Source organism: Rhinolophus hipposideros, assembly GCF_964194185.1.
Source record: "Rhinolophus hipposideros genome assembly, chromosome: 3".
Lineage (NCBI taxonomy): Eukaryota > Metazoa > Chordata > Mammalia > Chiroptera > Rhinolophidae > Rhinolophus > Rhinolophus hipposideros.
In genome coordinates, this window is record NC_138049.1 from 76,177,404 (window position 1) to 76,201,111 (window position 23,708).

Consider the following 23,708-nt stretch of genomic DNA (forward strand, 5'->3'; position numbering starts at 1 on the left):
TCACATAGTGTCATTTTGTTATAACATTAATGAGATGCTGTAGGAATTTTACTCTTGTTTATATTGATTAGCCTCTGGTAAAATTGGATTTGTTATACATTGTTTCGCTTCAAGTCACAGAACCTATTGACATTAAGTGAAGACTTGTTATGTTTCTATGGTATGAGTTATAACGTCGTCTCTTTCATTTCTGGTTTTATTTTTCTTGAGCCCTTTTTTTTCTTGGTGAGTCTAGCTAAAGGTTTGTCAGTTTTATCTTTCCAAAGAACCAGATCTTAGTTTCATTGATCTGTTCTGTCTTTTGAGTCTTTATTTCATTTATTTCTGCTCTAATCTTTGTGAGACATCACTGGTAATGGCTGAGTAAGTAGACCTGAATAGTCTGTCCTATATTAAAGCAATGATATGACTAGCAAAAATTGTCCAAGTCAACTTTTTCAGAGCTATGGAAATTAAAGTGTAGTCAATCTGGGGAGTGTTTATTCAAGATAAAATAGCTACATCTTGGTAAGAACTGCATTGAGTATTGCATTTTTTCAACTTGCCCTATTCCCATCTCCTTCTCCCCTGCTCCATCGTAGCCTTGAGAACCAAGAGCCCTTTAATCGTGAGGAAAATCAGCAGCTACTGATCCCAGCAGTCACTGGGAGGGAAGAACAGGCTTGGAACTCCTTCAAAGCTCTATTCTAAGAGAACTGCCATTATTTGACCTAAAGTTCCCTAGAATATCCAATTCACAGAGTCTGTCTTTCTCTGACCTCACTCAGAGCTCATCCAGTTCATGCAGCCTTTTCCATGGGGACATTTTTAAAAAACAAACCGCCACCCCTCCAAACAAAACACAAAAAACAAAATGTTGATTGTTTGCCTGTGTAGTTCCCTGAGGCCAATGTAAACAGTTGTGGTAACAATAAGGTAAGCAACACATTTAAAAGAAAACAATGGGGGGATATTATATTTCATAGGGGGATTTGAAAAGCTCTTACATATTTTTAGTATTCTAGGAGGCCACGTGGATGTGCAGATCTGTGCACATGCTCAGAGTTGTGCATGTGCTTAGGAAAAACCTTACATGGCTTTGCGTTCTTGTCTCTGGCTGACATTAAACCTCTGTGTAAGCAGGAAGTAAAGGCTAAGGCAGAATTGTAAACTGCTTGGCTGTGCATGCATGCACCCACAGACCTTTGGCAAAGACTGAGAGACTTCCATTCCAGGCATTTAAGGAAATATGTGTTAAATATTTAGCTGACCGCTAAACTAACTGAGCAGAGAGTTCAGTGGCCACACAAAGCAAAAAGCACAGACTTGACATAATCAAGAAAGTCACTAAACAGTTACAAACAACAAAGAGCAACAACAAACACTAGAGAGGTGAGAGAATCTGACTTCCACAGTTGCCACGTTCTGTTACATAAAATGTCCAGTTTTCAACAAGAAATTACAATACGTGCAAAGGAACAAAGCATGACCAAAATACAAGAATAAAAGCAATAGAAACTGTCCCTGAGAAAGTCCAGACATTAGATTTACTAGACAAAGACTTTCAAACAGCAATTTTGAATATATCCAGTCAACCAAAGAAAATAGCTAAAGGAAAATATTAGAATGATGTCACATCAAACAGAGGATATAAAGAGGTAGAAATTGTATTTTAAAAAAGAACCAAGTAGAAATGCTGGAGTTAAAAAGTTCAGTAACAGAAAGGAAAAATTCACTAGAGAGGCTTGCAACAGATTTGAGCATAAAGCAATAAAAAGACAATAAAAAATATTAATAAATTTAAAATAATTGAAAGCATACAAAATATGTTCTTGGGCCACACTGGAATGAAATTAGAAATCAATACCAGAAGGGAATTGGTAAAATTCACAAGTATGTGGCAATTACACCCCACATCATTCCTGAGTAACCAACTGGTCAAAGAAGAAATCACAAGGGACATTGGAAAATACTTTGCGATAAATTAAAATACTTTGAAATACTAAAATGTATGGAGTGCAGCTAACATAGTCCTTAGATGCAAATGCATCTATTAAAAGGAAGAAAGATTTCTTTAAAAATAATAAAAATAAAAGTAGTAAGAGGAAGATCTCAAACCAATAACCTAATCTTTTAACATAAGAAGCTAGAAACAAAAGATAAAACTAAACCGAAAATAAGCAGCGGGAAGAAAAATTAAGATTACAGAAAAAAGAAAGGAATAGAATAGAAAAGCAATAGAGAAAACCAACAAAACCAAAAGTTTGTTTTCTTAAAAGCATCAATAAAATTAACAAACCTTTAGTTAGACTGCCCAGGAAAAAGAGAAGTCTCAGATTACCAAAATCAAGAATGAAAGCAGCATTATTACCAACTTTACATTTCAAAAAATTAGCAGCCAGATGGCTCAGTTGGTTAGAGCGCGAGCTCTCAACAAGGTTGCCGGTTTAATTCCCACATGGGATGGTGGGCTGCGCCCCCTGCATCTAGGACTGAAAACGGCGACTGGACTTAGAGCTGAGCTGCGCCCTCCACAACTAGACTGAAGGACAACGACTTGGAGCTGATGGGCCCTGGAGAAACACACTGTTCCCTAATATTCCCCAATAAAATTTTAAGAATTATAAGCGAAAATTATGAAAAACTGTATGCCAACAAATTAGATAATCTAGATGACATGGACAAATTCATGGGAAGGCTATTAAAACTGTCTCAAAAGGAAAAATGAAACTTTGAATAGACCTATAAATAATATATTGAATTAATAATCAACAAAACTTCTCACAGAGAAAAAAGGATTCTCCAGATGGCTTCAAACAAGAACTTAGAAAACACTTCCAAATAATAAGGGAACACTTTTGAAGTCCTCTATCAGGTCAGTGTTACCCTGATACCAAAACCAGACATCACAGAAAAAAAAAAAAACGCTATAGACCAGTATCCCTTATGAATATGGACGCAAAAATTCTAAAAAAAAATACTAGTAATGTTAATCCAACAACATATAAAAAGGATTATATGCTATAACCAGGTGGGATTTATTTCTGGAGTATAAATTTAGTTCATATACAAAGTCAATAAATGTAATACACCATATAAATAGAATAAAACACAAAAGCCATGTGATCAAATCAATAGATGCAGAAAAAATACCTGACAAAATCCAATATTCTTTCATGATAAAAACACTGGAGAGATCAATAAATGAGGAATGGAAAGGAGCTTCCTCTGCTTGACAAAGGGCTTCTATGAAAAACCCACAGCTAACATCATACTTAATAGTTGAAGACTGACAGCTTCTTTCCTGAAATCAAGAAGACGACAAAGACGACTGCTCTGGACACTGGCATCACCACTGTGGGTTGTAGCCAGGGCAGTTAGGCAAGAAAAAGGAATGGAAGGCATCCAGGTTGGAAAGGAAGGCGTAAAACTATCTCCATTTGTCAATGACATGATCTTTTATATAAAAAATCCTCAGGAATACACACATAATTATTAAAAATGTGCTAGTAAATGAATTCAGCAAGGTTGCAGGATATAAGGTCAATATATGAAAATCAATTGTATGTCTATATGCTACCAATGAACAATCTGAAAACGAAACTAGAAAACATTTCATTAACAACAGTGTCAGAATATTAAAATTCTGGCTGACCTTTTGGCATAAATTGACAAGGTGATTCTAAATTTCATATGGTAAAAGAAGGGACTCAGGATAGCCAAAGCAATCGTGAAAAATAACGAAGTTGAATGGCACTTCCTGATTTGAAAACTTACTATACAGCTACAGTAATAAAGAGTGTGGTACCAGCATAAAGATAAACATATGAATCAGTGGAATAGAACCAACAGCCCAGAAGTAAACCCTTACATTTATGGTCAAAGGTACCAAGACCATTCAACAGAGAAAGAATAGTCTTCAAAAAATGGTGCTCAGAGTTATCACGTTTCCCTGAAAATGAGACCTAACCAGAAAATAAGCCCTAGCATGATTTTTCAGGATGACATTCCCTAAACATATGCCCTAATGCGTCTTTTGAAGCAAAAATTAATATAAGACCCAGTCTTATTTTCAGGGAAACACGGTATAAGTATACTAAAAGCCACTTAATCATATTCTTTCAAAAGGCAAATATTAGTATTTAGGAATTGTATCTCAATAAAGGAGGGAGTGGGGAAGACACACACAACACACACACACACCCCTCCCCCCGACACTCCAAAGGCAGTGTGTGCTTTTCCAGGAAGACATCTGAAAGGAGAGTTGGACACCTCAGAAGGAATTAGAGGAAATAGTAGAGGAGGTGCCACACACGTTTCTTTCCCTGACAAGTTTCCTGAAACAATTGTGTGTATATATTTTAATTTGATAATTGATTTTTTTTCTTATTTAAAGTGGGTAGGGACAGACTTTTGAGATTGATACCTATTGGGACAGAAGTGTGTCTAGAGCTCAGTATTCTAATTAAGACTAGCCAGAGTGACTGACTGCTCAAGGAAAAACAAACAAAAAGCTGTATCTTTGTTGTGACTAGACTATAAACATATCGTTGACAGAAATTATCCATTGGGAGCTAGAAGTAATTTTGCTTTGTAACAGCCTTGCTGAAATTAGATTATGTGTAATTAGAAAAAAGAAAATGTGCTGGTGGGAGAAGCTTATGGAGGTGAGACTAAATTGATACACAATGGAAGGAACTGATAAGCACTATTGATTGATGTTGACTATAGCTGAAGAGAGAATAGAAGGGAGAATAGAAGGTTTGCTGAACTTTTTTTTCCCTTCCAATTTGTCCTTTCTCTCTCTCTCCCCCTATTCTTCTTTCCTTTCCCTGCTTCCTTTCTTTTTTTCCTTATTGCAACGGCTAGGACCTCCAGAACATTGTTGAATAAGTCAGGAACAGACATCTTTGCCTCATTCCAGTCTTCAGGGTTTTACCACACTGTCTCTCACCATTAAGGATAATGTTGGCAATAGGGGTTTTTGTAGATGCCCATTCTCAAGTTCAGGAAGTTCACTTCTAGTCTTAGTTTGCTGAGAGGCTTTTATAAAATTATGACTTGATGTTGAATTTTGTCAAGTGCATTTTTCCCATCTATTGAAATAATCAGATTTTTAGTCTCTTCATTTGGCTTTTGAAATGTCAAACCAACATTGTAGTCTCGGGATAAACCCTACTTGGTCAGGATTTATTGCTTTTTATTGTTTATTGATTAAGAATTTTTCTGTGTTCATGAGAATTGTTGGTCTGCAGTTTTCTTTTCCTGTAATGTTTCTGTCTGGTTTTGGTGGCAGGGCAGTGCCGGCCTCATAGAATTGAAAAAGCATTCATTCCTTTTCTGTTTTCTGGAAAAGTTCCATTATTTCTTCCTTAAGCATTTAGTTGAAATCACCAGTGAAACCAGCCTGAAGGGTTTTTGTTTTTTGGGTGTTTTTTTTTGGGGGGTGGGCGGGTGTTATTTTTGGCTTTTTTTTGGTGGGAAGATTTTTAGCTATAAACTTATTTAATTGATAGACGGCTATTCAGATTATCTATTTATGAGAAAGCTGTGATAGCTGTCTTTCAAGGAATTTGTCCATTTTTATCTAAGTTATTAATTTTACTGCCTTGAAGTTGTTCATTATACTCCTTTATTATCATTTTAATGTTTGTAGAATCTATACTGATGTTCCTCTCTCATCCTGGTGTTGGTAATTTGTGTTTATGGGTAGATATTTATCAATTTTATTGGTCATTATTTTTTAAATGACATGGTTTTGATTTCACTGATCTGTTTTCTATTTCTATTTCACTGATTACTGCTCTTATATTTATTAGTACTGTTTTGCTATTCACTTTGGGTTTCAGTTGCTCTTCTTTTTCTAGTGTAAAGGTGAGACCTCAGATCATTCAGTTGAGACCTTTCTTTTTATCTAATAAGTGTTTAGTGCTTTTATAAAATATTAATTTTACATTTAAGTACTGCTTCAGATGCAGCCCACAGATTTCGATGTCTTCTTTTGTTTTCATTACCTTTTAATTTCTTCTTTGATCCACATTTAATTTAGAATTATGTTGTTTGGTTTCCAAATATTAGATTTTCCAGGTATCTTTATATTATTGATTTCTATGTTAATTCCATTGTGCAGAAAAACACTTTGTACAATTTGCATTCCTTTAAATTTATTTAGACTTGATTCATGGCCCAACCTATGGCCCATGTGCATGTGAAAAGAGTATGTATTCTGCTATTGTTGGGTGGCGTGTTCTATAAATGTCAGGTCAGGTTGGTTGGTTGATACTGTTGTCTTAGATGTCCTTATTGATTTTTTCAAATTTGGAAATTTTTCAGTTGTTATTTCTTCAAATATTTTTCTGTCCCCCTCACCCACCTTTTATTCCTTTCATTTTATTTCTGTGACTCCATTTTGTGTGTGTTTTGCTTTTTATTCTTCATTTCAGTAGTTTCTATTGTTATGTCTTCAAGTTTACTCATCTTTTATTCTGTTTTTATCATCTGTCAATCCCAGCCTGTGTATTTTTCATCTCAGACTTGTATTTTTCATCACAATGAGATCATATTGGGTCTTTTTTATATCTTCCATATCTCTACATGATCAATCTTTCCCCTTTTTGAACATACGAAGTATATTTAAACTGTTTTAATGTCCTTGTTCCGTAATTATAGCAATTGTGTCATTTCTGGCTTCTATTCTGTTGACTATTTTTCTTTTCATTATGAGATTGTATTTTCCTGATTCTTTGTACATCTGGTAATTTTTGTATCTCAGGCAGTTTGAATTTTACATTGCTAGGTACTAGAAACAATATGTTTATATTAAAATATTTATATAAAATATGTATAACATACATTATATATATACATGTGACCAGAGGATTTCTATATATACACCCCATATATATATTACACACACATACAGAGGGTACCAAAAAATGTATACACATTTTAAGAAAGGAAAACTGTATTAAAATTGTAATATTCAATATGTGTCGATAACAACGATGAATACAAGTCATGTTTGACTTCTGCAATTACAAGAGGTGCTCAAAGTGGTTACCATCAGCGTCCAGACACCAGATTACAGCGAACTAGTGCTTGAGCAATGTTGACCAAAGTGTCCACTTGTATACATTTTTTTGGCACCCCAGGTATATATATGAGCTGTTCCAGTTGTACAACTAAGTTACTTGGAAACATTTGATCCTTTCCAGGCTTGGTTTTAAAGTTTGTTAGGCAGAACCATCTCAGCCTTTAGTTGAGGACTAATTTGACCGCACAGTGAACATAATAACCTTCCAACTACTTTTCCAGATGCCCCACCTCTTACCAATTCTGCTTTGGCTGTTGGGCATGTGAGCTCTTCCCAGCCCTGAGTCAGCTCCAATAATGGGTCCACATGCTTCTTTCCAGTGGTTCTTCCCTGGGCCTCAAATATTTTCACAAGCAGTTGCTAATCACATTCAGTTGGCCTTGAGGAGAGCCCTCTGCAGACCAATACAGCTTTCTCCAGTCATCTGCCCTGCGAATTCCAGCTGTGGAATTCTCAATTCCTCAGCTCCAGGAAACTGCAGAGCTGGTAGTTCCCCTCCCCACGGTGTAGTCTGCATACTTGCTTCCAAAGATTTTTTCAGAGATCTTTGTCCTGCATGCCTCTTTCCCAATGTCTAGAAATGAGTTTTTCAAACACTTATTCTGGTTTTCAGTTATTTAAGACACTAGGGAAAAAGCCAGCCCTTGTTGTTCATCCCCAAGTGGAAATAGCTTATTGGACTTTGCATGTCTTACATATGCTTTTAATTGTTAATCAGTAAACATATAGAGTGGTACCTCGGTTTTCGAACATAATCCATTCCAGAAGACTGTTTTGAGTTCTGAAACGTTTGAAAACCGAGGCATAGTTTCCCATAGAAAGTAATGCAAAATGGATTAATCCGTTCCAGACCTTTAAAATCAACTCCTAAAACTGCAAATTTAGCATGAATTTTACTCTCTAATGATACCATAGATCCATAAAATTTACGGCATTCATAAACCAAAGTGTTTGTCAATGGAGACGTTGGAAAACCGAGGTACCACTGTATTGCGGTAGGCCGTCCCTGACTGGGAGGAACACATCTGTACCCCACCCCCGCTCCACCTGCAGAAGTCAGGAAGCCTCTGGTCACAGTGAATAACCAGTCTGCATTTGTATTTTATTATTTACACAACTCACCAGTAGGATTCTCAGTAGGACAGAGAATCCTACTCCCATGATTTTTGTAAGGCTCCTAAGTATCTCAAAAAGCCACTGCAAACAACTTTAAAGCTAAATTAATCCCCCGCCCCCAAAAAAGGATGAGTATATGTAATACTTAAAGCATAAATACTTGGAAATGAAGAAAACCCAAGACATCCCTCTTGGGTTGGAAACAGTAGTTTAAGAGCTGAAACCTCCTTGTCACGCTTTCCGAGGGAGAACTCGACCTCCTGCACTTCACAGCAGGTCAGGTGATTCCCCAGAAGGCGACCCAGGGCTTGGCCTGATGACATGTGGTTCCTGCGTGCTGGCTCTGACCTGCTTCCTTTGAAGAGCTCACTGAGCTGAGGCATGGCAAAGAAAATGGGGTGAAGGGCCTCTGAATTGCCCCCTCCCTTTCTGTGTTAGCAGAGAACTCACTCCTGTCGTGAGCTGCCCTCTAAAGCCTCTGTCCAGGGTGCTGGCTTTCCGGGGCGTCACGCTGTCCAGGGAGGCCAGGAAAAGGCCTTGTAGCAACAATCACTAGCTTCACAAGTGGCTGTCAGCTTTGCCTTGAATTGTGGATTTCGCCATAGAACTCTGCCTTAACAGCTAGGATATTCCTGACTAAGGAAAGCAAGAAAATACTCAAGCTGAATCCTTGAGTGCTTACAATGATCAATGTGTTCAAGTCTTAGAGGAAAATGAAAGTATTCAGGTCATAGTGGCTTCCTATCATTTTTAGAATGACTTCTGCACAATTTGGATCCTCTCTTCTTATGAATGTGGAGAAATACAATCAGTACCTTGAAGCCATGTGAGACACATACCAGCATCTTCAGTGTGATTGGGAAGGGCAGACTCAGCTACAAAAAGGATGCAGCTTTTTTATAAGCACATGAAAAAAAGCAAGGAATCTTTAAACAAACACTAAGATCTGACTTACCCCAGTAGAAAAGTCACTTCTTGTGTTAATTTGAATCTTTGGTTTTGTTGAGGCCTGTGGCTGTTCTATGTCTGAGGCTTCAGACTTGTTAGCAAAGTGGTGGGAAATGCTGGTGGCCTGGTTCTGCCCCCCAGAACTTTCACAAGTCCTTTACCTGTCAGCACCATTTTCCAGTCATAAATGGTGGCGAAATGTGCTTTGTAGTTAGTGTCTGATGTAAAATTAGTGGACTCCACTGAGTTGAGAAGGTAATTGTCACACCTCTCTTGCAAATGAGGAAATGGGGATATTTCAGAAGCAAGAAAGGTTAAGTGACTTGACCATTTTCCCAAGTGCATGCAAGGACCCAGGCAAAAACAAGGCTTCTAATTCCAGATTCAGTGTTCTTTCTACTAGCCTGTGCAGCCTCCCTCCAGAATCGGTAGGAAGAGCTGGGATTTGTGATGGTTTCTATGTTCTGCCTCGCTCAGCACCCCTTGTACCAAGTTGTATTTGTAGCTTTAGTGGTAAGTTTCCCACAGAGGCATCTGGAGGTTATGAGAATGCTGGATGTGGTTTTCTCACAGCTCCCCCATTAATGTCTGCTATCACGTGGTACTTGCTTTGCTAACTATAGTTTTGCAAAAGAAGCATAAATCAGTTAATGTGGAGAAGGGCCAAAAGTTGCTAAGAACTGTTCCTGAGGATTGGTCCTCAGTTTTAATTCTGGGAGGGTGCCTAACTTTATAGTGTCAGCTTACTCATTAAGAGCAGGGTTTGGGGCTTCAGACTTTCAATTACAAAGGTTGTAACAATTGTTTGCTGAAATGGCTTGTAGAGGGTTTAATGGCTAAGCCTTTAACACAGTTTGTTAAACTACAGCTTAAATAGCAATGACTTTTCATATGACCAAACCACTAAAGGAAATTAACACTAATTTGTTTCCTAGAAAACAAATACAAATTTATTAAATGGCCCGTATCTCTTGCACTAATTTGCAAGCCTCTACCCTTTTCAGATTGAGCAAATCGGAAATTTAAACCAAATGATGATGTATTATTCATGTTCTACCTAGCTGACTTTACTTCTATTCCTCAGTCTTCTAAACTCAAATCAAGAGCTGCTTTTGATAAAGCATACAGAAAGATGTTCCAGGCCAGCAGGAGAAATGGGAGGGGCCCTCTCATACCCAAAAGACAGTCAGGGTAAGTCTGTGAGCTTTTCAGCTCCATTTAGGGCTTAGTTGTTCCCAGTGTCAAATGTGGGGGTGTGATTACCTCTGTGAAATAGCAGCTTACAGAATTCACTCTTTCTCAACAGATCAGATTTCCTATTTTATAGTAGCACCCTTCCTCCGCCCCACCCCATACACCTGTCAGTCATGGCACTTAGCTGCTGTATTACAATGACTGGTTTTTCTTTGGAGACGGTGATACAGGTGATGCTCCTTTTGTGAACCAAGCCCTGGCACCTAGGCGTACAAAAAATTGCGTGTGATCTGACCAACATATAAAAAAAAGAGAAGTACACCAATATTTTACGTTATAAAGCTTTCTGTGTGTTTTTTTTTTAACTTTTCACAAAGGATTTGCTGTAAGCCTTCAAGTCATCTTGTCCAATCCAACAGCTGTATTTAAGCGCCGCGGATCCCAGCCAGGGATGCAAGAATCTGACTTTCTAAAACAGATAACAACAGTGGAAGAGCTGGAACCGAAAGCAAGTAACTGCACCAAGGTATGCACGTGTTTCACTTGTGCTGCTTGCTCTGGCCAAGTATCTGCATTAAGAGTCTGGCTACCCCAGAGCTTTCCGTCCCCTGTAGGTCCTTGTGTGGCACACCCGGACAGAGAAGGTAAATCTAACCAACGAGCCCAAGTACCACCTGGACACAGTGAAGATCGAGGTGTAAACTGGAGCAGCAGCTGGCGTCGCCTGGCCAGGTACTGTTCATTTTACTCCAGTGCACCAGCCGTTAGTGACATTTGAGGGACATCTCTTTCAACAGAGCTTGTCACTTACTATAAGCTAATTCGATGATATAAAATGTATGTTTTTGTCTTCATTTGTTCTGCCTGTTTTCTCTACAACTAAACCGGAAGACCTTTGTACAGTAAGCTAATGACACTGCAGGATGCCATTCTGAATATCTTACGTACTTTTCTTTTTTCTCCCCATTTGGCCTTATAATTGGTAGACGTTAACAGGTTTTAGAAACAGATGACAGTTATTTTGGTCAACTAACTGTCCCCAATTACTTACTTTGCAATGTAATTTATGTAAGGTGGTGGCAGTATACATTGTAGGAAAGAAAACCCACAAAAAAAGGTCTATGTATTCATCTGTTTAATATAGGGAGAGAACATTTTGTCAATACTAGGCACCATAAAATGTAAACACAATTACTGTCATAAACCTGGATATACCTTCAAGGATTGAAAGTGGCTTTGTTTAGTTACCCTGTTTGCATATAGTGCAGAGAAAGGTCTTCATGTTAGCACTGCGTACAGAAGAGATCCAAATTACAAGGAGGCAGATCAAATTTGAATTTTTATAGTATCATCCAGGTTTATCTTCCTTTCACTAACTACGTTCCCTGTTAAGCACATCATAACAACAGCACAGTGAAGTGAATGATGAAATAAAAGATTTTTGATCCACTAGGAAACAGTGCTCAGTGATACATTTACAGTCTATATGATTAAACATCTGATCATACAGTACCTTCCTACAGGATTACTGGCTAATTTGGGGGTGGGGTTTATACTGTTAGAGGTATTACTAACATGATAACTATTTCCCTTATATGCAAACATTAGAGCTATAATTTTACTGAAAGTAAAACTGATTATGCAAGTTGACTGAGCAGCTTCTCAAATAATGTGGCTTATGAAGTCATGGGAAATATGAGCAAAGCTGCCCTGGACATAAAATCTGCTTTTCACCACATCAAATGTAATCAGTACAGACCAACACGGTCGATCAGATAATTAATATGAACAAGTGGGGGAAAAGAAAAAATACACGTACATGAATAAACGGGAACTAGATGCGTTTTAGCAAGGAATGTCAGGTGGCAGTTCTGGATGAAACTTGTGTTGCAGGCTTCATTTCCACAGCTGTGTGCTGAGCGTCTGGCCCGATGAGCTTCCAGACCACCCCGCGGTCGTGCTGGGGGGCTGGCCAAAACCCACCGGAGGGTTCGCGCTGCCAATGCTCATGCTGGCCACCTGCTGATTCATCTGGAAGACATGGAAAAGGCTTAGTTTAAGACGCTTCACTTTTAATTCCTGTTTGTTTAGCCAGTTAGACATTTCTAATAGTTACCCTATTATATTAGAAGCTGCCTTTATTTGAAGTTGATTCAGTCAGAGTTACTGATGTTTAATAGCAATTACAATCGGTATTTTTCATTAGCATGAAAATCAAAGCCCTGGGGTAAAAGCAGACCATACAATTATTTTTCTACAGAAAGCTAAGAGTTACTCCTCTCTTCTTGTTCTTTCTTTTCACTTTTTAGCATTGTCCATAAAGTGATCTCAATCATATTTATTCATTTTTTAGACTCAATTTCTTATCCCCAAAGATTAACCACAACTGAAAAAAAGCACCAAAGCAATCTTTGAATTTGTATCTGAGTACATGACGAGTCCACTAGTCTAATTTTCTAATTATACTAGTCCTTTAACTACTAAAGACTAAGAAAGTATAATACTCCAAAATTGTAAAATTTGGCTAATAGCTATTATTCTGCTTTTATTAACATCTTAAATGGCTCTATGTACTTTCTAAATATTAAAAGGTCATAAAGCATACATTTTGCTTAGGTAACAACATAAACATCTAAAATTCATTTTCATTATATGATTTAAGCTGTAAAATTACATGTATTTTTCCTCCAGTCATATGTATATAAGCATCTTAACCCTTTCTCTGCGGTTTTCTTACCTCTAAGATTGATGACAGGTGAAGGAAAAGCAGGAATTACCACAAAGTACAGAGTAGACTCAAAACCTATGCTCGGGGTTGGACTGTATTTTTAATCAAGTTTATTTGTCTACAGATTTTCAAAGACACTAATGTTACCCACATCGCTAATGAGGCCTAAGTGTCTGCAGGGGCAGATCTCTGTGATCCCTGCTAAAGGGTGTTTTAATCCCCTTGTCACTGGCCAACAAATTCCACGGAGGGGGCCGGAGAAGAGCCTGGAAACGACCAACGTTAACGCCTCACTGCTTCATCAGCACCTCATCCTGAGCTGGCTGTGCGTCACACTGTCGCTACACAGAAGCTGTTACTGCCATTTAGTAAGTACTATTTTTGAGATTCCCAGAAAGCAGAGACAAATGTCATAAAGATATTCCTTTAAATAGTGATAGTAAAACAGCTTGGAGAATTCATGGGATGTACAGTAATTTTGCTATTATTAGTTAGAAATCACTACAGACTATTCCTTGAATGCTGTCAAGGTAAAATAGCTGTCCAGAACAGAAGCCAAGTTCACCAAAATGCTAGAGGAACGTCAAATAGGTGATGTCAAGGGGAGAGGAGCCCGACCGTGAACCTGATTCTAAAGGCCTTTCTATGAAGCCAGAAGAAAGTCAGAACAGAGCACCTAAAAGACAAATGTATTTGTAAGAGGTAATACTAAAATGTCATCTCTTGGCTCTAGGTAGAAATAGGATTTTAATTATATGAAGGGATGTCTAAGACAAATATGGACTTGTTCATGTCTTATGGGAATTCTTGAACTAGTGGGTATTATTCTGAAACATAATCATAATTATCAGATGAATAAAAAGGAATACTTCACTAAGGTTTTTATAAAAGAAAGATTTTTTTTTTAATCATGGGCAGTAGCCACATGACATAGAGGAGAGCCTAGATCCCCTACGCAACAGTGCTTTGAGACTATGACACTGGATTTTTTTCTAATTTGTGAAAGTTACAAAACAAACCCAAATTAGTGAAGACAGGTTGGTTGATATAAGTGGACTATAAAAATACCCCATCAGAGAGCTGTATTAAAGCTTGCTGCTAATTTCAAAGGTGGCGACAGGGAACACAAGGTAATTTCTAGCTGTTACAGACAGATTAGGGATATTCACCATTACAGACAGATTAGGGATATTCACCATTACAGTATTATAACCTGAAATGAAAAAATGATTAATATTTCTTTACAGAATACTCGAAATATAGGGACAGTGAGAGTCACAGCTCACTTGTCTATCTAATAGTCTCTATAGACAATTTTGACCTTATGCAACATTATCCCTATACTCAGTTCTTTCTGCCAGATTGTTAGATTTAAATGCCAATAAAACATTTATTTAGAAAATAAATCTGGTATCTCTGGATAAGCTACAGAGTAGATGACCCTTACCTGTGAGAGGTTCCACTGGGGCTGCTGAGCTTGCGGCAGGCCGAACTTACTCTGGGGTGCAGCCATCTGTCCTACCATTCCTCCCTGGGGGCCGATCACATTAGGAGGCAGTGGCATCACACCAGTCTGTGCATTTCCCATAAAGCCATTGGGCATGGGCACGCCCACCATCATGCTTGCATTCTGTCCCATCATGTTTCCTATGAGGCCAGGAGCTGCAGGCACCGGGATGCCCACCGATGGAAAACCTTGGAATGCAGTAGGTGCTTGTGAGGTAAATGGTACATTTGAAGGTCCCATAAACACACCTGCATTGTTAAGAACCACGAAAAGAAAATGGATGAAGAGAACAGTGCTGTATACAGCTGCACCCACCTCTATAGTCATAGAAAAAGGATTACCATCCTTCTGAACTACCTGTAGCAAAAATTTTAACTCTGCTCTGGCTGCTCCAACTGCTCAAACCAACTCACACCTACAACCTCAGAGCTGGTTACTTCCAGAACGCAGACAAATCAGTTATGAACCTGAGCAATTTTATTAGAATGCATACATCTTATAATAGCTACATAAAATCTCCATTGTAGCTACCTCATGCAAACTATGTAGCATGAGATTAGTGCATCCCAGGTCTGCCAATACACAAGTGTGTGCACTGGGTCTGGCTTTACTGGTAAAAGTTGGAATGTCATATAATTTCAGATCATTATTTTAAAGGAAATGGTCTGACAGATTTAAACGGTAAACAATAAATCTTACTGTGCTAGTATTTTATGATAATTATTAAAAATCTCAAACCTTTTTTGGAATTCATATGATAATTCAGACTATTGTTTACTTGCAGAGAAAATATACTGTACAGTTATGAGCTTCATACCAATCAAATTTAAATTCTTCAAAAATAATCCATGTTCTATAAGCTTGTGAAACAATATTAAGTGATATGTGAACAGCTTGTTAATTCTAAATGAATAAAGTTTTGTGAATCCTGTACCTGCTTTTTAATTCTAATAGCTTCATTCGTTTCAGTTTTGTAGTTATGTAAACTGCAACAAAAGTACCCATTACATAGAAAATTGGGGAAGAAATATAACCCATACTATTATCACCACAAAGGATATACTTCCAGTAATGTCACTGCAATTCACTGAAAGCAGAGTTCAGAATGAATTCATTACCAGGAGTACTCTGCTGCTGAATGGTTCCTGCTCCATACAGAGACAAGATGGAGTCTTTGGAGAGCTGTTTCTTTGCCACCTCTTCAGACTTTGTGGTTTGCTCAGTGAATAGATCCAGATCCCCAGATGTTACTGTAGACAGAGTAGCAGCTGCTGGTACAGAGGATGTCCCCTACGACAAACACCAAAACATACTGTCAAATTCTGCATGCTAAAACATGGCTCATCCATTGCTTAAAATCCAACTGAAGTTATGAAATTAGACAGAAATTAAACAATTGTACAAGGTAAAATAGTGGCATTAAAGAGGATAGTTGACAAGCCCACACAGAAACATCTACGATAAAGGTACAATGTTTCCTATTTTGAATTTGTTAATGTAGTAGAGGTAGATTGAAGCTCTCTCATAATAAACTGTTTACCTGCTAGACTGATGCTGCATTTTTGCCCATCACATCCTGAACACACGGGTGCAACACCAGGTGGGGTGTGGGGCTGTCTGAGGACCACCATTCCTGGGAGATGCCCAGGCATCTCCCTAAGCAACTACTGCTTCGAGGAACTGGTATCCCTATAGGGATCCCTATAGTACTGCAATAGCTGATTTTGTCTTCTTTGAAAAAACAATCGCTTCTCAGCCTTTTGGCTAAGATCAAGTGAAAAAAACAAAGCTTTTGTTTTCAAAAGCTGTGTTGTAATATTCCCATAAACCTAATCTAGATCAGTTTTACCACAACCTGAGAATGCTTCTAGTGTACTCAGAAATGGAAGTACAGCACAACTTTCAACATCTATATTCTCAATCATATCTTGTATTTCACTTTTAAACAAGGGGCAAATGAACCCATTCAAATAAATGTGGATATTTAATACAAAACAAAAATTTTCACTTAATCGCCTCTATCTCACACATAGATAGTATTATACAATCACAACTGATAACCTAACTTGACTGATCTCTGTGGTCATTCAATTACATTCACCTTTGTTTACATGGAACTGTTTTCGACAGGAAGAGTTTCACGGAATTCTATGAAGATCAGTAAAAACTGAATGAGTCTTCTCAAAAGTGAGTAGGAAATAGAAGTTAAGATCATGTATATGATTTACCTTGAACTTAAAAATAAGTTTTAAAAAAAATTCAAACATTTAACATCTTTGCTAAAAAAAAGCCTTGCAAGAAATTATATCCAAGCATTGTATATTTACAAATGAATTTAAGCAGAACAGTATTTTGAATTTATTACGATGAAGCAAAAATTTTTAGATAGAAAAAGCCACATGATTTTACAAAAGGTCTGACATATATAAAATTGGATATGATGGAATACCAACGATAACAATGCACTGGAATAAAACATATCTGAGCTACCAATGAAGCAGCCAAGATCACAGAGGCTAAGAGAGCAGGGCCTGGAGCCAGCTGGCCAGGCCCAGAACTCGGGCCCCACTGGCTCCCATGCGCCCTTAGCATTCCCGTAACCTCTCTTGCCTCCTATAAAATGGCGATGGTAAGAGGACCCACCTTGCAGAGTTGCTTGATGACCACAAGAAGTGCTGTGCACAATGGCACTTAAGGTTAAACACACAGTATTTACTGTTACTGTTGTCAGGTAACAAAGCAGCCACCTCACTAAGTGATCTTTTCATCATGTTTAGTTTGTGTTCCATCCAAGAACCTGCTCTAAACCCCCTGGAGTCTATTCTTTTTGGAGGAGACATAACTACAAGAAAACCCCAAATGGTTCGGTAAGTTATCACTGCTGTCTCATACCACAGCAGCCTGTCACATGCTCTAAACATGGGCCTTTCCTTTGATGAAGGGAGATAACATGGGACTTCCACATGGACATGGACACAGTGTAAACCTAGCCAAACCAAAGAGCATGACAGCGAGCACCCAAACGTCCTTTCATCACTTTTGGTGCTCTCTTTGCGAAAACTACAACTCCAGGATAAAAGGAAAACAACGTCAGGAGGCTGCACGACCCCGAACCAAAAGGGAGCCTACGGCTGAACCAGACAGGCCACAGCACTCGTGCAGGTCCAGATACTGTTGCTGGTGGATGTATTCTGTAGAGCAGGAAGGAAAGGGATGGCTTCTATGTCACCTGAGGGGACTCGACCATTTCCCTCAGCCCCCAGTACACATGAACACTCTGGTCAGCATTTCTAACCCCCTTAGGGAAGACTACACTGCCAGACAAGTAAATCAATCATATTCAAGAGTGGGAAAATCTTTTACTAGAATTTGTACAACTCTCAGAAAATGAAAGTCAGGAGTGAAAGAATATAGGGTTCAGTGTCAGCTGACCCTTGATCCACAGTTTTGAACTGTACAGATCCTCTTACATGTGGATTTTTTTCTCAATAAATAAATATGGTACTGTAAATGTATCTGCCCTATGATTTTAACATTTTCTTTTCTCTAGCTTTATTGTAATATAGTATATAATACATATAATAAAATACATGTTAATTAACTGTTAATGTTATCAGTAAAACTTCTGGTCACCAGTAGGCTAGTAGTGGTTAAGTTTGGGGGGAGTCAAAAGTTACATGCAGATTTCGACTGCACAGGGGGTCAGGACGCCTAACCCCCATGTTGTTGTTCAGCAGTCAACAGTAATTCCTACTGGTAGCCAATCAATTTCATGGAATAAAAACCCACCAAAATTGCATAGTACCAGTGTATGCATAAAAGGTGTACTTTAACCTGCCTTCCCCAATTTTCAAAGACATTATTTTGAAAACATGTCTGGATTTTAATCTTTACATGTAATTTAGATGAAAGAATTCTGTTCCCCAAATATTTTAAAGGGCTTAATAAAACGGGCACAATTGTAGTACAACACTAATGTTCAAACAGAAGAAGGAGGTGTGATTTAAAAAAACCAGCCATCATTCTATCAGTGACTGATGCAGAAAGCCAAAAGCATGAAGGCCTGACCAATCCCTCATAAAAAGCAAAAGCTATACACTCCCACACTCCTTGTCATGTTGCTACTGATACTTAAGAGTTAATGTGAAGTCTGTATTGTTTCACTTATGTTTTGATACTGAACAGAACATGTGAAGTACACTGAAGCCCCTAATTCTCCAAGCAATTGCAAAGCAACTCTCCTACCCCAGTGGAATCTAAAGAAGTCTAGCAGATAAAGCGGCCTCACTACGATTCTAAACCAAAAAAAAACTGCTTTTCATGCTCAGATTGTCAAATATCCTAAATGCTTATTTCTAAAGCCACAATATTAGCATCAGACAATTTTTAATTATCACACACATACCCATGCCTGCACAAATTCACAAGGTATAAATGTTAACTGAAACAATAACAGCAACACTCAAGTCTCTCCTTTTTTTTTGGGGGGGGAAGGGGAGAAGGGACTGTCTTTTCTGAAAATAAACAATGCTGCAGACAATTTCAACTATTCCTAAGAAATCAATTTGCTCAATTCTACTAGTAATTACATAATGACAATCATAATAACAATATATGTTAATAAAAATATAATGTAATTAGTATTCTTCATAAGACGTAACTTCTTTCTTATTAAAACTTTCCATCTAAACAATTCCCATTTGATTCAGTTTTTCTAGAGAAAAGGAAATCTTTTACCTCAAAAATTATGCTGTACCAAAACAAACTGGCTGCTTATTTGTAAAGTATGAACTTAAAATAGAATCCTAAAGTTGTATGCTTAAGTAATCCGTATTCCTGAAAGTCATATTTCATCTGAAAGACAAATACTGCATGACTTCATGGAATATCACTTATATGTGGAATCAAAAAAAAACGTGAACTCATAGAAACAGCAGGATGGTGGCTGCAGGAGCTTGGGGGGTGGAAAAAGAGGGAGCTTGGTAAGAGTACAAACGTTCAGTTATGAGGTAAGGTCTGAGGATCTAATGTATAACAACATGATGACTATAGTTGACTATACTATATTGTACAATTAAAACTTGCTAAGAGAGTAAAACGTGTGTTCACACCAAAAAAAAAAAAAGTAAATATGTGAAGTGATGGATGTGTTAACTAACCTGACAGTTGGAATCTTTCACAATGTATGTGTACATCAAATCACATTATACAGTTTAAATATATTATACTTTTGTCCATTATATCTCAATAATGATGAAAAAATATTTGAAGTATTAAACAATTTACAATTTAAGGAATAAAGGCAAAACAAGAAATTCCATGTAATGTTCAGAAGACAATTCATAATTTTTTTTACCATTAATACTTAAAAAAATCCTGATCATTAATATTATGTTCTAATATTTTTTTTAAAAAAATCATTAAATAAAAAAGGTATGAATATGAATTTTCTGTTCTGGGTAGTTTACATATATTAACTAATTTAATCCCCATAACCTTATGACGGATACTACTTTTGAAATAATTGGATAATTGGCCATGTTCTTACAAACAATGCCTCTCCATAAATGTGTGTGTCTGAAAGTGTTTTGTGTATCACTTCATATCATGTTTACCTACCATGGAAAGAAATTTTGGTGATTTAAAATGTCTGAAATGTTGAATTTTAAAGTTACAATAAGGAAAATAAACCAGATAGAAATAAAACAAACATTCACTATGAAAACTGATTCCATAGGGAAAATCCGTAATACTAAAGCAAGAATTCGCAAATTCTAGTGAATATTTAGGCCTTGTGGGTCATATGGTGTCTGTTACAACTATGCAACTTGCTTTGGTAGTGTGAAAGCAGCCACAGAAAATATGTAAATGAATGGGAGAGGCTGTGTTCCAATAAAACTTTATTTGCAAACAAGCTGCAGGCTTAGTTTGCCAACCCCTGGACTAAAGAACAGAAGGTTTTTGGATCAGTGACTGCTCAGAAGTAATTCTTTCAAAACTGAAATTTTGAAACTTTTCAAAAAGGAAGTAAGTAGTGATTATATAAAACTATATTCTTACGACATACCTGAGCTGGGGGCATGACAGTTGCAGGTAAGGGATTAGAAATCATTGGTCCAAAGATGTCCAAGTCATCATTCAGGGCTGGCACTGGCGGAGTGTTCCCATTGGTCACTGGCGCCTCAGCAGGGCCATCTGAAAAGAACAGATTCTCATCTTAACGGAGAACCTCTTAGTACCTAAAACATGGCATTATTTAAAAAATATATGCTTTAAAAAAAGAATAGTTCAAAAAGTTGGCAATAAAATATATATTCCCCTTCTGCTCCAGGTTCTATCCTCTTTCTCAAACTATTTATAGTTTTGTTTATTCTTCCAGAAATAATTTTTTACCCACCATAATCTATATATCCACATAGAATGTGTGTGTGTATATACAAACACCCATTCTTGCTATATATCCAAACCCCCTTTTAACAATGGTATGCTATTCACATTTTGCATCTTGATCCTTCCTCATATGCCAGAAACTGTTCTGAATACTTCACATATATTAACTCATTTCATCTCCATAACCTTACGACAGATACTTCTTTTGAGATAACTGGCCATGTTCTTACAAACAATGCTTCTCCGTAATTGTGTGTGTTTAAGAGTGTTTTGGGTATCACTTCATATCATGTTTACCTACCTTGAAAAGAAATTTTGGTGATTTAAAATGTCTGAAATGCTGAATTTTAAAGTTACAATAAGGAAAATAAACTGGAGAGCAATAAAGAAAACAAACATACACTATGAAAACTGATTCTATAGGAAGAATAGGAAGAATCCATAAAACTCTGAAATAAACCCTTAAACAGCCAACTCTGAAATAAACATCACAGCCAACTTCTGCGATGGCAGCACAAGCCACTGAAATGTACTGGGAAAGGGGCCCTGATAGAGTGCCAATGTCTCCTATCGGCTTCCTAATTACCCTACCATAAAAAACATTTTTTTAAGTTTCTTGTATATCTCCTTTTCTGTTACTGCAGAATTTACAAAGTGTAAGGGGCAGACGCTGGAGAGAGCTTGCGAACATGGTATTCCACGACACAGGACATCACACAGCTTGGTTTCCTATGGCCACAACCACATAAAAGTTCAGAGTCATCACAACTCTAATCTCAAGGGACTTACATCCTAATCGAGCTTCTATTTTAACAATTTACAATCTCATTTGATCTCTTTGATATACCATACACTCCTCAAAGGCAAATCAGTCATCTTTTAAAACTTCTTTAACATTGAGTAGGATGTCTTGCATAGAAAAGGTACTCAAATAATTGACAGATTTAATGGAAGGTCTACCATGAACTGGGTATTTCTACCACAACCCACAGAAACTCATAGGTTTCTTTTTTAAAGTACAACTATAGAAATTGGTATCTTTTATTTCCCTGTTTAAGCTTCAGTGAATCACAAATTATTATGGTCATAATAAAATAGTTTTTACTACTTAATTTATAAAACTGTGTGAAACCCACAAAAAGTTAGTTTGTTAGAGAACAACTACAAATATTTTTCAATAATTTTAAGTGATTTTACATTATCAGAACCATAAAAAGAAATACATTTGCTATACATGTATGTGTTACACATATCTCTAGCACTATGGACAAGTTCAATATGAAGAAATAAAACAATGCATTGATTATTACTGATTTATAATAGGTAAAATTTTAAGCTAAAACACAACTATGACAAAAAAGAATTCAAATGACTCATACATGAAAGTAATTTTTTTCATTTCTAACCCTTTCAAATGGCAACATTCATTTTAAAGTTAGACCTCTTTAAAGATCTTTTGTGTTTTCCAGTCCATTCCACATTCTGTACTTAGAAACATGTTTAAAACAATGTGTGTATGAAAATACAACACAAAAACAGTTTTCTTTAAATAAAATTGTGGGGATGGGGTGCGGGCATTGCATTCTACCATACTGCATGGATCTGCAATAACTTGTTTATTCAACCCTTCTCTACTGGGCATTTACGTAGTTTACAGACTTTCACCATTACAAAAACAGAACAGGAAATACCCACAGTCCTTAATACAAAGCCTACACAGCTCACTTCTCTCACTGCAAGGTAACATTACTGCTGTCTCTACCACTGCAGTGTAAACAGCTCCATTCTCTCATTCCATTAAAAAGACTATTTAAAAATGCTTTTTGGAATCTCAGAAAGGCATTCAGCACAAACAACAAAATTGGGCTCTCTTTGTAACCACCTACCACAGTTAGTGAAGTTCCCATGAAAGTGAACTCACAATATAAGTCCAAGAGACTTGGGAATCCTTTAGAATGAGACAGAAGAGTGTCTGCTTGGGGATAGCGATCTTTGTGGCAAGATTGACACTATTTTCAAGTGACTGGGGAAAATTTAGCTCCGAAACCTAAGGCAAGAACTTTCTTCCAGGCCTGACAATGGTTTTCTTTATCCAGCCTTGTGGACCCAGGTGACTCCCCTCTGCTCTCTGTTTTCTTTATCCCAGTCTTCCACCCATATGATCCACTAATATGATGGACTTCTCCCCCATCAATTGTCCTTGTTAGGACAAAGATTAAGTAGTCACAGAATTGTTGAAAAATAAATCTTTAACCTAAATGAAAACATCTCAGCCTTGCAAAATCAGTAAATACAAGTTCCCAATGGATTTCAATGTTTGCTAATTTGACTCACTACACTTGGCTTGCTAAACATATTATTTAAAAAGGACTGTTTCAATTAATTTTGAAAGTTGTTGTTTTTGATTTTCAGTATTTAAAAAGGATAGTTCAAGTCTAGTTATCATTACCATCGTTATAAACGTAATGTTTCCTGGATGATTTTAATGAATGTTTACATGTTATCATTTTTGTTTCCATGAAATATGTGAAGGGCATCTCCTTCTATTATCTCCAGTTACAGAAAACAGGGCACAGAAAGATGAAACGACTTGCTCAATGTCACTTCTCTGGTACAGTAGCAAAAAACTTGTACTAGAACAGAATCTTCTGACGCCTAGGCTAGTGAGTGTTCTTTTCTTTAAACCACATTTCATCAACAACTGAACAAAGAGATCACTTAAAATTCAGATGGGTGAGAAAAGTGAAGGGATT

At 37.2% G+C, this 23,708-nt stretch overlaps 2 protein-coding genes across 6 annotated transcripts in view; one reads left to right on the plus strand and one right to left on the minus strand.

Moving 5' to 3' along the window:
• B3GAT2 (beta-1,3-glucuronyltransferase 2) overlaps positions 1-23,708 on the plus strand; it is an 88,560-nt gene that overhangs the window by 61,849 nt on the left and 3,003 nt on the right. The window contains exons 3-7 of one of the 4 annotated variants that reach the window (XR_013993061.1): positions 10,708-10,856; positions 10,945-11,062; positions 13,183-13,426; positions 16,696-16,752; positions 17,343-17,610. Coding sequence is in view for 1 of the 4 variants with exons in the window: in XM_081044197.1 (XP_080900323.1) it covers positions 10,708-10,856; positions 10,945-11,031 (236 nt within the window). In the remaining 3 variants the exon portion in view is untranslated. Of the gene's footprint in view, positions 1-10,707; positions 10,857-10,944; positions 11,063-13,182; positions 14,509-15,534; positions 15,671-16,695; positions 16,753-17,342; positions 17,611-23,708 lie in introns of those variants that run through there. The other 3 variants (XR_013993062.1, XR_013993060.1, XM_081044197.1) reach the window with 3 other exon arrangements.
• Positions 11,451-23,708, minus strand: part of SMAP1 (small ArfGAP 1) — a 133,285-nt gene continuing 121,027 nt past the window's right edge. For both annotated transcript variants that reach the window (XM_081044196.1, XM_081044195.1), the window contains 4 exons: positions 20,633-20,760; positions 15,684-15,855; positions 14,506-14,813; positions 11,451-12,361 (listed from right to left, as the gene is read on the minus strand). In XM_081044196.1, coding sequence (XP_080900322.1) covers positions 12,227-12,361; positions 14,506-14,813; positions 15,684-15,855; positions 20,633-20,760 — 743 coding nt within the window. In that variant the 3' untranslated portion in view covers positions 11,451-12,226. The remainder of the gene's footprint in view (positions 12,362-14,505; positions 14,814-15,683; positions 15,856-20,632; positions 20,761-23,708) is intronic.